Source organism: Geotrypetes seraphini, chromosome 1 (genome assembly GCF_902459505.1).
Source record: "Geotrypetes seraphini chromosome 1, aGeoSer1.1, whole genome shotgun sequence".
Taxonomy (NCBI): domain Eukaryota; kingdom Metazoa; phylum Chordata; class Amphibia; order Gymnophiona; family Dermophiidae; genus Geotrypetes; species Geotrypetes seraphini.
Genome location: NC_047084.1, coordinates 484,218,553 through 484,233,723, shown reverse-complemented (window position 1 = coordinate 484,233,723; position 15,171 = coordinate 484,218,553). Strand labels below are relative to the sequence as shown.

Sequence of the window (15,171 nt, the reverse complement as noted above, 5' to 3'; positions counted from 1 at the left end):
TCAAATTTTATTCTGTTGCATGCTTATAGGGTAGTAGGCTCGATTTATAGATGTCAGTATTGGTTGAATTTTTTTTGTTTACATCATGGTGCCAAGATGCACTATACATTATAATTACACATGTATTTATTTGTTTACTTATTACTGACTAACTTTTTGAAGAAATTTCACTCAAGGTGGTATACACACAGCAAGAATAAGATGGAAATAAAGAATTACAGCTGTAAAATGTATTCAGATGACAAATAACATTATAGCATAGTATTCTACTTACAATGTCAACACAATACACAGTGAAACATCTTAAATAGACTGCAAAGGGTGGAAACAGAGGTGGAACATAGGAAAGTCACCCTTTCATCTAATTTCTGTTACTTTGTGAGTATTTGATAGGGTACTGTAGCTACATTTGGTTCACTCTTGAGTATGAGTTCTTCTTTTAAAATGGCTGTTAAGATTTTTTTATACAGCAATATCCCTTTCACAGGTTATGTAGCCCACGAGTTTATTTTGGACACAAGACCCTTCAAGAAAACCGCCAACATTGAAGCTGCTGATATTGCTAAGAGACTTCAAGATTATGGTAAGGCATCAAAGTTCCCTTCGGAAGCTAAGCATGGAACTTAGCCTCCAACATACAACTTTAGAGAGCATAGTATTCAAAGTAGTATAAATGTGCCATCATGGCAAAAATGTTTAGATTGTAATTGTAATTATGAACTTTCAAGATTAGACTGTCTTCTGATATCCAGGGCTGGCCAAGGGTGTCTGACATTAGACAAACCTTCAGCTGAGTGCTACTCCAGGGGGAACTCAAGGCCATGTCCTCCTCCCTCCCCCTTCCTCCTTACCATGTTCAGCATTGTTCCTTCCTATTACCTCCATAGTTTAGCATCTCTTTGCCTTCCCTAACCTCTGCCTCCTGAAGTCTTCCCCATCCCCTTCCTCTCCCAGCATCTTCCTACCTCATTCCTTAACTTACTCTGCTGGGCTTGGCTCTGCATCCCTTCTCCACCGTAGTGCAGGACTTTGAACACATGTTGACCACTTGCAGTCCTTCGATAAAAAGTTTGCATTAGAGGGAGCAGGATAGCTGGCATGTGCTTCACACCTCTCATGGTTAAGGTTTAAGTACCCCAGCTGTCATCCTGAATTCTGACATCCCAGGCAAATGCAGATGGCTAGTCTGCCTAGTGGCTGGGCTAGACATGCAGATGTCTTTGATCTCAAAAGCTCGTTCAGTTAAATTGGTTCACTACTGAATATCACATCTTGCCAAGAAAATGTTTTGGGTTTGTTTTTTTTAGCATTTCCCTTAAGCATTTCAAAATGGAATTCAGAAAGTATACTTACTCATTATTATTTTAATCTGCTTTCTTTTGTTTCCTTGTTGCTTGAACTAAATTTATAGCCTTCCTGAAATTTTTAATATATATATTTTCTCTCTTAAGGATTCCATGCACCAACAATGTCCTGGCCAGTGGCAGGGACTCTCATGATTGAGCCAACAGAGTCTGAAGACAAGGCAGAACTGGACAGGTTCTGTGACGCAATGATCAATATAAGACAAGAAATTGCAGAAGTTGAGGAAGGTAGAATGGACTCCAGAGTTAACCCACTGAAAGTGAGTGATGTTTAAAGCACTCGGTTTTAGAAATTGTAATCTTTTTCTCCACATGTAAATTGTTTTATACATGGATGTGGCTCTTATGAGATTACATGGGGTTCTTTAACTAAAGCGCGCAGACATTGGCGTGTCGACAGATACACCGACAATTGTGTGCAGGACGTATGCATGCTGCCAAGTCCCACCACTTTAAAGCCTTATTGGGGGGGTATGGGGAAGAAGCCCCCAGTACATGTAGAAGTCCTCACGCTCCTTTTGGGGGGGGAACCCCCTCCCAAGTATACTAAAAACTTCAATTTTTGATGTTCAGGAGTTTTTCAGTGTAGTGGGGCGGGGGGTTCTCCCCACCCCCCAACGGGAGCGTCCCCCCCACACAGTGCTAACATTAAGGGCTTAAAGTGGCGGGACTGGCGGTACACATATACGTCCTGCGTGCAATTGTTGGGTCACCTTACATGGAGGTCTGCACAGGTAAAAAGTAGATATGTGAAAGGCAACTTGGTGTCCATAGTTGTGTACTCCTTGCATGTGTAAATAGGTAAAATGCTATTGCTTACATGCATATACACTCAATCCCATGACAGTTCCTGCAGCGCAACTAAGGGGCTGGTCTGCAAATACCTCCTTATATGGTACACAGTTGCATGGGGCTAAAATTTTGTATAAGAAGCATTTATTTGGAGATTTGATAGAAGTTTAAATACCTATACGGCATAAAAACACAAGGTAAGACTTTCATTTGAAAGGAAACTCCGAGTGAGAGGGCATAGAATGAGGGTAAAAGGTGATAGGCTCAGGAGTAATTTAAGGAGAGACTTTTTTTTTTTTTTTACAGAAAGGGTGGCAGAGTATGGAATAGTCTTCCAGTAGAGGTGGTGGAGACACTCTGAATTCAAGAAAGTGTGGGACCTCTTAGGGAGTGGAGGAGATAGTGGATGCTGCGGATGGGCAGACTGGATGGGCAATTTGGCCTTTATCTGCCACCAAGTTTCTATTCTATTTACCATATAAATATATTACTTGCATAATGCATAGTGCATTAAAAAAACATATTTAGTGCCCTCCCTGGCAAGAGTCGTGTCCCAGTTTCAGCAGGCATTGAGAGCAGAGCTGGAATGGGCTGGAGTAACGGGGGATCTCTCCCACACCAACTACAGCGCTAGATACACCAGAGATTATAAAATTGGGCTAAGGTTGAAGGAGAGGCATTTGAGGGAAGTCCAGGAGGGAAAACTCTTGTATGGGAGGGAGAGTGACAAAAAGAACAAAGTACAAATTTTTAGCTCCCACTGAAAGCACATGGCCATTTTCAGCTGAAATCCAAAAGCATGGCTAAAAATTAAAGCAGTCTTTCTGCTGAAACCAAAATTGGGCAGAAAATGGATTTTTAGGATGGTTTTAGCACCATAATTGAATCCAAAATTCAGTCAACCTCTAGTTTATGCAAATATCTCCTGTATATTAGAGCATATTTGAAATCCATGCTGATTAGAGAAGTTATCAAAAAGCAAATCTGGAGGGTCGCCAGGCTTAAAGGATACCCCTAATCTAAATGTAACATAGTAACATAGTAGATGACAGCAGATAAAGACCCGAATGGTCCATCCAGTCTGCCCAACCTGATTCAATTAAAATTTTTTTCTTCTTAGCTATTTCTAGGCAAGAATCCAAAGCTCTACCCGGTACTGTGCTTGGGTTCCAACTGCCGAAATCTCCGTTAAAACCTACTCTAGCCCATCTACACCCTCCCAGCCATTGAAGCCCTCCCCAGCCCATCCTCCACCAAAAGGTCATATACAGACACAGACCATGCAAGTCTGCCCAGAACTGGCCTTAGTTCAATTCTTAATATTATTTTCTGATTCTAGATCCTCTGTGTTCATCCTACGCTTCTTTGAACTCAGTCACAGTTTTACTCTCCACCATCTCTTTAGGAAGCACATTCCAGGCATCCACCACCCTCTCCGTAAAGTAGAATTTTCTAACATTGCCTTTGAATCTACCACCCCTCAACCTCAAATTATGTCCTCTGGTTTTACCATTTTCCTTTCTCTGGAAAATATTTTGTTCTACGTCAATACCCTTCAAGTATTTGAACGTCTGAATCATATCTCCCCTGTCTCTCCTTTCCTCTAGGGTATACATATTCAGGGCTTCCAGTCTCTCCTTATACGTCTTCTGGTGCAAGCCTCCTATTATTTTCGTTGCCCTCCTCTGGACCGCTTCAAGTCTTCTTATGTCCTTCGCCAGATACGGTCTCCAAAACTGAACACAATACTCCAAGTGGGGCCTTACCAATGACCTGTACAGGGGCATCAACACCTTCTTCCTTCTACTGGCTACGCCTCTCTTTATACAGTCCAGCATCCTTCTGGCAGCAGCCACTACCTTGTCACACTGTTTTTTCACCTTTAGATCTTCGGACACAATCACCCCAAGGTCCCTCTCCCCGTCCGTGCATATCAGCTTCTCACCTCCCAGCATATACGGTTCCTTCTGATTATTAATCCCCAAATGCATTACTCTGCTTTTCTTTGCATTGAATTTTAGTTGCCAGGCATTAGACCATTCCTCTAACTTTTGCAGATCTTTTTTCATATTTTCCACTCCCTCTTCGGTGTCTACTTTGTTACAAATCTTGGTATCATCTGCAAAAAGGCACACTTTTCCTTCTAACCCTTCAGCAATGTCACTCACAAACATATTGAACAGGATTGGCCCCAGCACCGAACCCAGAAGGACTCCATTACTCACCTTTCCTTTCTCTGAGCGGCTTCCATTAACCACCACCCTCTGGCGTCTGTCCGACAGCCAGTTTCTAACCCAGTTCACCACTTTGGGTCCTAACTTCAACCCTTCAAGTTTGTTCAACAGCCTCCTATGAGGAACTGTATCAAAGGCTTTGCTGAAATCTAAGTAAATTACATCTAGCATATGTCCTTGATCCAGCTCTCTGGTCACCCAATCAAAAAATTCAATCAGATTCGTTTGGCACGATTTACCTTTTGTAAAGCCATGTTGCCTTGGATCCTGTAACCCATTAGATTCAAGGAAGTATACTATCCTTTCTTTCAGCAACACTTTCATTATTTTTCCAACAACTGAAGTGAGGCTCACCGGCCTGTAGTTTCCTGCTTCATCCCTGTGACCACTTTTATGAATAGGGACCACATCCGCTCTCCTCCAATCCCCAGGAATCACTCCCGTCTCCAGAGATTTGTTGAACAAGTCTTTAATAGGACTTGCCAGAACCTCTCTGAGCTCACTTAGTATCCTGGGATGGATCCCGTCTGGTCCCATCGCTTTGCCCACCTTCAGTTTTTCAAATTGCTCAAACACTCTCCTCCGTGAATGGCGCAGAATCTACTTCATTTTCTCGTGTAACTTTGCCAGACAATCTTGGTCCTTCTACAGGATTTTCTTCTGTGAACACAGAACAGAAGTATTTGTTTAGCACATTTTCTTTTTCTTCATCACTCTCCACATATCAGTTCCCAGCATCTTTTAGCCTAGCAATTCCATTTTTCATCTTCCTCCTTTCACTAATATATCTGAAAAAATTTTTGTCTCCTTTTTTTACATTTTTAGCTATTTGTTATTCCGCCTGTGCTTTCGCCAGACGTTTCTCTCTCTTGGCTTCTTTCAGTTTCACCCTGTAGTCCTTTCTGCACTCCTCTTCTTGGGTTTTTTTTATATTTCACAAACGCCAACTCTTTTGCCTTTATTTTCTCCGCTACTAGTTTGGAGAACCATATCGGCTTCCTTTTTCTCTTGTTTTTATTGATTTTCTTAACATAAAGGTCCGTAGCCATTTTTATCGCTCCTTTCAGCTTAGACCACTGTCTTTCCACTTTTCTTATGTCTTCCCATCCTAACAGCTCTTTCTTCAGGTACTCTCCCATTGCATTAAAGTCCGTACGTTTGAAATCTAGGACTTTAAGTATCGTGCGGCCGCTCTCCACTTTAGCCGTTATATCAAACCAAATAGTTTGATCGTTACTTCCCAGGTGAGCACCCACTCGAACATTAGAGATACTCTCTCCATTTGTGAGGACCAGATCCAATATTGCTTTTTCCCTTGTGGATTCCGCCACCATTTGTCTGAGCAGAACATTCCAGACGGAACATTCCAGTCCGCATCCGGCAGGTTGAAATCTACCAACAGCAGAACCTCCTCTTTCCTTTCAAACTTTCCGATATCCACAATCGGATCCTTATCAATTAGCTGCGATTGAGTCAGAGGTCTGTAGACTACACCCACGTATATAGAAGTTCCATCTTCTCTTTTCAGAGCAATCCTTATCACTTCTTCCTCTCCCTAGGACCCTTGCATTTCAGTCACTTGGATATTGATCTTTACATAGAGAGCTACTCCTCCACCTTTATGACCATCTCTGTCCTTCCTAAAAAGATTATATCCGTTATGTTTGCATCCCATCCATGTGATTATTGAACCATGTCTCTGTGATAACGACAATATCTAGATCTGCCTCTAACATCAGGGCTTGCAGGTACGTTAGATAGATTGTGAGCCCACCGGGACAGATAGGGAAAATGCTTGAGGACCTGATTGTTAAACCGCTTAGATAACCTTGATAGGCGGTATATAAAAACCTAATAAACATGAACTTTGTTGCTTAGACTGCGAGCATCTGTGGTAATCGCTTTCCAGCTATTTTTCAGCAGTATTCTCCTTTTTCATATGGATTTTTGTTTTGTTTCAGTACGAGGTAAAGTTGCATGCACTCTCTTCATTTGTGTACAAATATGTATTTTAGAAGAATTTTGAAAACATAATTGTAGCTCTCCAGGATTGCATTTTTATGCGCCTGGTTTAGAGGATCCCTTGGGGACTAGGCTGAGGACCAGTGGCTTAGTTTAGTTTGCAAGGCAGGAAAATAACTTTCCTTTCAGATTTATGTTATGGTAATCTGGGGATCAGGGGCTATATCCAGTGGATTGCTAAAGCCCAGATTCCCCACCTCTAAACTCTGCCTTGGTTTACTGTATATTCTCAGCCAGCTCTCTCCAGTTGCCTTGGCCACATCCCAGAGTTCAAACTGCCCAGTGGAAATTAATTCTGTCAATGCTGGTAGGAGCAGAGCAAGTTGAGTAACACTGGCATAGTATAAAGGTTTTGTTTATAGCAGCCTGCTAGTTATGCTGGAACCTCTCAGCAAGTAGTACTGCCTCTGTTTCTGGTTTTACTCCACACAGGGAAAGAACTTGGTAAGGTTGATAGCTCGAGGGGATGGAACTTCCTTTTAGTGAGTCTCGCACTTAGATATCTAACCTTTGGAAGCCATTCTTAAATTGGTATGAGAGAGGATGATAGATGAATCGAACACCAAGCTGCAACACCTTTAAACCTGTTCCAGACCACAACTCTTTTTAAAATTTAAATGTGTTCCTCTTATTGAATGGACTTTTTCAGATATTTGTGTGCTGGACAAGGAGAGGCAGTGCCAGGATTTAATGTTCAATAATTTTCAGTTATATTTGACACTTAGAGGGTTACAAAGAATTAAAAAAATAAACACTTAGCACAGATTTTCACCACTTTGTTTATAAGGTGTTGAACAGTTTGCATATTCAAATTTTACTTTCCTTTCCTTTTCAGATGGCACCACATACCTTGACTTGTATTGCTTCCTCTAACTGGGATCGTCCTTACTCAAGAGAGGTTGCAGCCTTTCCTCTTGTAAGTACTAAGCTGATGGACACACTCTTATGATTCCAAAATCTTTCTAGCATTGTGGAATCTTTTTGGTACATTTCTATTAATGATTGTGAACAGTGTGTATGGCTGGCCCAGGATAGAAAGAAGCTTCCCACAAAGTTGAATGCTGTAGCAGTGAAACATAAAGTAACACTGCAAATGTCTTGCTGTTATCAGTCTTAACACATGGCCATCCATCCATCTTTTCTTCGCCTGTGACATGAGCACAAACCTTACTGGGCTGTGCTATACAGGCGACAGTAACCAGATAGCCTTTAATAGCTTTCATTAGTTTACTTTGGTTTACGAGCATGCTTCTGGAAGTATGCTCGTGCATCCCCCCGCTCGCGTTGCCCCTCCCCCCCCCGCCGCAATTTGGCATCCCCCACGCACCCACAGTACATGTCAGTGCCGGTAGATCTGCCGTCTTCCTTTTGCCGGGCCTTGAGCATCTGCGCATGCTCAAGGCCTTCTAGTCTCACTTTCTCCGAGATTCTCGGAGATCGAGAATCTCGGAGAGAGTGAGACTAGAAGGCCTTGAGCATGCGCAGATGCTCAAGGCCCGGCAAAAGGAAGACGGCTGATCTTCGGGCAATGGCATGTTCTGTGCGTTGGTGCCGGTGCCATATGGGGGTAAGACAACGTGTTTGGGTGTGTGTGTGTGTGGGAGATGCCAAATTGATGCGGGGGGGGGGGGGGGGAGGAGCGGCGCTCGATTTTGTGAATGTTTTGCTCATCTTGCAAAACACTTGCAAACCCGTGCGCTCGTAAATCGAGGTTTCACTGAATATAAATATTTAAAAAATACATTTTTTTATATCTGATCTGAGGAGAAGTTACTTTGAAAAGCTAATCAAACTACATTTAGTTTAATAAAAAAGGTATTTTTTTCTCCCTTATGTTTGTTTTATTTCTACATATTACCTTGAAATACATTAGCAGTTAGCTATCATTAGTGTTAAACCAAAAACTAATATATATATCCTATATAATAAAAGGCTAACTCGCGCATGCGCACTCCTATTTGCGTGTTCCGTGCGCTGTAGGTCTGTGGTCGCAGGAGTACGCATGCGCGAGTCCCCAGCCTTCTTCCCAGAACCTACCTTGGTCGCCAGCAGCGGCGGCTCCTCTCACAAGCCCCCAGCGCTGCTTTCAGCTCCTGCTGCATAGGGACCACACCGAGCCATCTGACAATTACCATAAAATCTTCAGGTGTGAGCGGCGGCTTGCCGCACACGCCCCAACGCCAAGCGCTCTTTTAAAATATTCAGGCGCGAGCGGCGGCTTGCCGCACACACCCCAACGCCAAGCGCTCTTTTAAAATCTTCAGGCGCGAGCGGCGGCTTGCCGCACGCGCCCTGACCTCCAAACCCCCCTGCCGGCATCTATTTTTCCTCCTACTCCTTCTCGCCTGCTCACAGCTTTTAACTGAAAAGCGCTGCGCTGTGCTGCCACTGGCCTCACAATCTTCTCTCCACTGCGGCCCGTCCTCTCACAACTTCCTGTTTCCGCTAGGGTTGGCCGCAGTGTAGAGAAGACACCGAGGCCAGCAACAGCGCGGTGCAGCGCTTTTCTGTGAGGCAAGTAGATTTCTGTGGGTCATATGCACAGGGGGAGCAGGAAAGGAATGCTGCTGGACGGGGGGAGGGAAAAGGAAGGGAACAGGGGGAGCAGGCAAGGGGTGGGAGCACAGGGAAGGGGGGAATGCTGCTGCTGCACAGGGAAGTGGGGGGGAATGCTGCTGCTACACAGGGAAAAGGGAAATGCTGCTGCACAGGGAAGGAGGGAATGCTGCTGCTGTACAGGGAAGTGTGGGGGAATGCTGCTGTACAGGGAAGGGGGGAATGCTGCTGTTGCTGCACAGGGAAGTGGGGGAGGGGGGAAAGGGGGCCAGGGAGCAATCTTGGTTTGCTTTGGGGGGAGACAAAAGGGGGCCATGGAGAGAGACAGAAAGATAGGCAGGCAGCGCACGAGAATGAAAAACAGACACACAGAAAGACAGCAGGCAGGAAGAGAGACAGAAAGAAATAAACACAGACAGACAAAGGGGGCCAGGGAGAGAGACAGACAGAAAGAAAGACAGACAGTGGGAGGGAGAGAGACGAAGAAAGAGACAGGGGCAGGGAGAGACACAGAAAGAAAGAAAGACAGATAGACATATTCTAGCACCCGTTAATGTAACGGGCTTAATGACTAGTATATATATATTTTATTAAACTAAATATATATATATATATATATTTAAACTAAATATAGTTTGATTAGCTTTTCAAAGTAACTCCTTCCTCAGATCAGATATAAGAAAATGTTGGCAAAATCAATATATATAAAGGAAACATGAAAGTATTTTAACAAAGCAGTTTAAATTCCTTTGTAGTGGGAAAGAAAGCCAAGGTCCTTGTTGAGTCCTGTCTGGTAGCTATCAAAATATTTATCATTTTGATTTCAAGTCTTACATTCTTGGATTGTCTTAATTACCTTTTCATATTCTCACCATAAAATCATTGGGGCAGTGGTCAGTTTTTCCAAAGTGCAGTCTGACATCCTGGTTGGCATTGTAATTTTTAATGTATCTGTCTTACATCTGGTCTATTTCACCAAAGTAGCACCCTTTGCATTGAATGATATATACCACATTGGAAGATGAGCGTGTGAAGGATCCCATTATGTTGAAAGTTATTTGGGGGGGTTTCGTCCCCCCCCCATGAGTGACCATGGGGTCCTTTGAGATGTACTGGCACAGTTTGCAGCTTGCAACGCCACAATGTGTGCCACTCTTCTTTGTGGGTTTATGTAAGGAGTTTGCTTCTTACCAGTTTTGTTTCAGATTACGTGTCTGATGGAAGGCCAGCACAGATGGAGCTGGGAATATTTCTTTTAGTAATTCATCTGTGAATTACTAAAAATATTCCCAGCTCCATCAAAATGATGAACTATTTTGATACCCACCAGCAGGACCCAACAAGGACCTTGACTTTCTTTCCCACTACAAAGGAATTTAAACTGCTTTGTCACCTTGTCTCAACTACCACTGAAATGCTGTCATGTTTCCCTTAAGAGTAGAAATTAGCAAATATTGGCAAAATCAGTATATATAAGGAAGAAAGGGTTACCTTCCAAAGCTAAACATAAGCTACATTAAGTTAGTCCAATAAAAAAAAGGTATTTTCCTTTTTTTAAAAAAAATTTCTACATATTACCTTGAAGAGTTGACTAACATAGCCACCACACCATTTCACTAATATATTTTGAGATCAAATAGTGAACTTCTTCTGTGGTATCAATTTCTGGCCCATGTTCCTCAAGTCAGCCTTACTTAGATCCCTTTTTACAAAGCCAATTACTGTGGTAGCTTGCAGTAATCACACTGAAGTCCATTGGGAATTAGGCTTCAGTGCCATTGCAGCACGGCTTTCTAAAAAAAAAAAAAAAAAAAAGGGGGGGGGGGCAGGAGGCTTTGTAGCCTGATTCTGATTAATCAGTCTAAAACTGCTATTCACCCTTACCCAAGTTTGATGTATTCCAACTCTGTTCAGAAAGCACACCTAGGCAGCTGGGTTCAGAATTGCCATGGTGAATAAGCATGAAGGTTTGCATACATTAATTATCTAGGGTATGGAAATTTTTCTATATGTACAGCCATTAAGGCAAATCTAAAAACTCAGCTGCCTAGGTCTCACTCCAGGACAGGATTAAGAAAAACCACCCTAGTTTCAGCAGTATGTGAAACAGAATTTGGAATATGAAAACAAGAACTGTTTGAATAGAGTTGCTGAATGGTTAAACCTACTTATCTGAAGGAGATCAGCAATTTAAATAACTACTCAATGTGACTGCTTCAGTTATTGGAAGGGCTTATGGCTGGCAGAACTCTGAAAGAATGCCTTTTTGTAGTGGTACAAATGGAGATTAATGGCTTTAGCAGCAAATTCAAAAGAACTGTTTAAAAGGATTATATTGCAACGTCTGAATATATTTTTCTCTTCTGTTCAGCCTTTTGTAAAACCAGACAGCAAATTCTGGCCCACAATTGCTCGAATCGATGACATCTATGGAGATCAGCATTTAGTTTGTACTTGTCCACCGATGGAAGTTTATGAATCACCCTTCACAGAACAGAAGAGAGCTGCATCCTAGTTTTTCTAGTAGCCAGAGGACTCCACTGCATTGGTTCAGCAAGAAGTTTCCCCTTTCCTGCCAAGACTTAAAGGGAGGGATTTATATACTGTGTATATTTAAGATCTATAAACTTAAATTGCTGCTAAGCTAAATTGTGAATACAATCCAATATTAGGTGGAAACTGTCCTTGGGAAAGATTATGTTCAGTGCCTCAGTTCCCACCATGAGTTAATATTAGCATTGGCTTCATTTTCATATCCTTATAATTAGAACACATTTCCCAAATTGATTTTTAGATCAGGCCTTTCCATATCTCTTTGCAATGCAAAATGTTCAAATGTGAGTAGAATGAAAACTAATAACATCCTGTGCTATTGGTGCCTCATTCATTCGTGTCCAATCTCTTTTCTTCTGGAGTCAACAAGGAACTGCATAGCAGGTTCACAACCCCCCCCAAAACTGATAGCCAGTCTAACCTGCTTGCCAATTAAGAACATCAAATGTTTAATTGATCAGGGTGTCTACTTGTATATTTTTTCTTGAAACATCAGGTTCTTCATCTGAATGTACAGCTCAATCATTACCAGTGCTGGAATCTGGTAGCATGAGCCTTTAATTGCAACCACCCAGAGATATCCCACCCCCCCCCACCATATTTTATTTTCTTCTACTCAACACATCTAGACATTTGGTGATGGTCCAGAGTGGTGGTTCTGGTACTGTAATTATGGGCCCAAAATCTAGCCACTACAAGGGTAATTCTGTATCTCTTATGGATACCTAGAGGGTGCATGATAGGAGAATACAGGCACTCGTTGACTTGCGACAGTTTGAGTTTACGATGCCTTTCCCCAGCCCATATTAACTACAGTACACAGTATTTTTTTACCCTTCCCCACGTACCTTTTCCCTGGTGGTCCAGCAGTGTATCCTGCCTGAGCCCCTCCTGCTTATGTCAGCCGTCCAAAGCCACCAGTGCACCCGGGCCGGCATGCGCAGGAGCAAGCTTTTAGAACTGTGCCGCTCACTGAAACATTGCCGCCAATTCTCATGGGATTTGTGATTCTCGCAGCAGTGTGCCACGAGAACCACAAGTCCCATGAGAACTGGCAGCAATGTTTCAGTGAAGGGCGCAGGGTGGGGCGGGAGTTCTAAAAGCTCGTTCCTGCATGTACCAGCCCAGGTGCGTCGTTGGCTTCGGACAGCTGACATCGGCAGGAGGGACTCAGGCAGGATACATCGCTGGACCACCAGAGTAAAGGTACGCGGGGAAGGGTAAAAAGTAGTTAGTACAGTACTGTATTAACATAGGCCAACTTACGTCCTATCAATCAGAACCGATTGCGGTCGTAAGTCGACGACTACCTGTATTCTGCAAGAGAAAGTAGATGCTGTCCTTGTTAGAATATTTGTATAACCAGGTATGTACATGCATAGGTAGTTAGGATCCAGCTCTGTGACTGGCCTAAGTGCTTGCACTTAACTAAATATTTTATAAGCTATGCGCATAACTAGGAGTCCAGCCCATATTCCGCCTGTTCATGCACCAACTTCTCAACTTTTCATGTTATGTAAAAAATGCACATATTTACAGAATGCTGGTGTTCAATTTCCATGTATAATTTGGTGCATAAACGTCAATACCTACTGTGACTGCTGGCTTCACTGACATCCCCAGCTAACCTGAAAAGCAGATTACCTGGTTCGGGGATCAAATGAGGACCCTTTCCACATGCCAATGCACAGTGCTTGCTTCTGACCCAGCAGGCCAATCCCCACATAATTATAAAATTCAGAACTGTATGAATGTAATAATTCTTACCATTGTATTGTTACTATTCAAATAACTACCAAAAATATACAAGGCTTTCTGTCTTTAAAGGGTTTTCTATTGTAAGATTTGTTTTGGCTTATCTGTCGTTTAAAATCTTCTTCCTGGGTTTCTTTTTTCTCCATCTTGTCCATTTCTTACATTCTCCTATCACAATTTCATTTTGTTCATCTTTTTGTTGCTCCCTTTTCTAATTCCCATCATCTGCCCTGTCCATTTTCATCTCATACCCTTTCAACCTCTGTCCTTCATTGTAGTTAGGTGCCATCAACTTGTATTCAAATCCTGGCGACTTGATGAATTACAGACCTAAAAAGAGATCAGCTTTGTGCTAGTCCGGTAAGGTCCTCCAGCATCATTCCCATGGTTGTTGTCAACATGTCCAGCCTTCTGATTGCAGGTCACCCTCTTTGCCTGGTTCCTTCAATCTTCCCAAACATAATGTCCTTCTGCAATGATCTTTCTCTTCTGTCAGTTGTATCTTCATCATTTGGGCTTTCGATTTGTTAGGTGGCATGCATAAAATCCTTCTCCAACACCAAAGCTCAAGTTAGTCTTCTTTTTGTCTTTTTTCTATAGTGTCCAGCTTTCGCATCTGTAATTGACTACTGAGAAAATAAGTGTATGGACAAGTCTGATCTTCATTTGGAGTGTTTTCCTTGCCTTTTAATAGGTTGTCAAGAGCCTTCATTGAAGAGTGACTCAGTGCTATTTTGTGGAGTATTTATTCCTTGCTAGTTGCTTCTTTGTTTATGAAAAAGCCTAGGAGATTGAAATCCTTTAACTTCTATTATATTGCCTTCAAGCTTAAAATCTTTATTTTTCGTGTTCGTGATCTTCACGTCTTGTTTATGCTCTGTTCTAAGCCCATGTTATGACTTTCAGCTTTGACTTTTCTCAGTAGATACAGCATGTCATCTTTGCTGCATGTGATGAGTGTTGTATCATCTGCATCGCGCAGGTTGTTTATATTTCAGCCACCAACTTTGCAACAAATGCTCTCTTCCAATTTTGCTTTCCTGAAGATAGGTTTGCAGTAAAGGTTGAACAGCTAAGGTGACAAGATGCAGCCTTGCTTGACGCCACATTCTATTGGAAACAGTCCAATTCTGTTCTCACTGCGGTTTCTTGATTTTCATAGAGGCTCTTAATCAGCTAAGTTGTGTGTTTGGGTATTCCCATTTGTGCTAGAGTTCTCTATAGTTTATCATGATCCACACAGTTAAAAGCATTGCTGTAGTTGATGAAACAAAAGTATAGGGGCTTTTGGTATTCTTTGCTCTTTTCCAATATCCATCTAATATTGAAAATATCTATTCCTCAAACTTTTCTGAAACCATTTTGAATTTCAGGTAGTCTTTGCTCAATGTACGATTGTAGCCTTTGTAGTATTTTCAGCAATATTTTCCTGGTGAGTGGAATTCATTCAATCATTCTGTAGTTACAGTCATTGGCGTCACCTTTCTTCGGTATAGGAATGAACAGTGATCTTCTCCAATAGGTTGGCCATGATAGCATCTTCTGAACCCTTGATTAATTCAGTTGGAATACCATCGATACCAGCTGACTTGTTTTTCGATAAAGCTTTAATTGCTGCTATGATTTCTTTTAAAATATCCGGTTCTTCAACATCAATTTCCTGTTCAATTTCCCCAATGTTATCCTCATTGCCTTTTTTATAGATTTTCCGTATATTCTTTCCATCTCTTTTTAATGCTTTCTGGATCATTCAATATAATCCCATTGATGTCTTTAAGCATCTCTAATCTAGGCTGGAATTTCTGCTGCATTCTCTTAACCTCCTGATACCCTAATCTGGTTTTTCCATTTACATATTCTGATTCAATTTTCTGACAAATATCTTTTGTATATTG

At 42.1% G+C, this 15,171-nt stretch overlaps 1 protein-coding gene across 1 annotated transcript in view; it reads left to right on the top strand.

Moving 5' to 3' along the window:
• The window catches only part of GLDC (glycine decarboxylase), a 172,015-nt gene extending 160,532 nt beyond the window's left edge, over positions 1-11,483 (top strand). Inside the window, 4 exon segments of the mRNA XM_033925858.1 lie at positions 488-583; positions 1,452-1,624; positions 7,248-7,328; positions 11,340-11,483. Of these exon segments, the coding sequence (XP_033781749.1) occupies positions 488-583; positions 1,452-1,624; positions 7,248-7,328; positions 11,340-11,483 (494 nt within the window).
• The last annotated feature ends 3,688 nt before the right edge of the window (positions 11,484-15,171 follow it).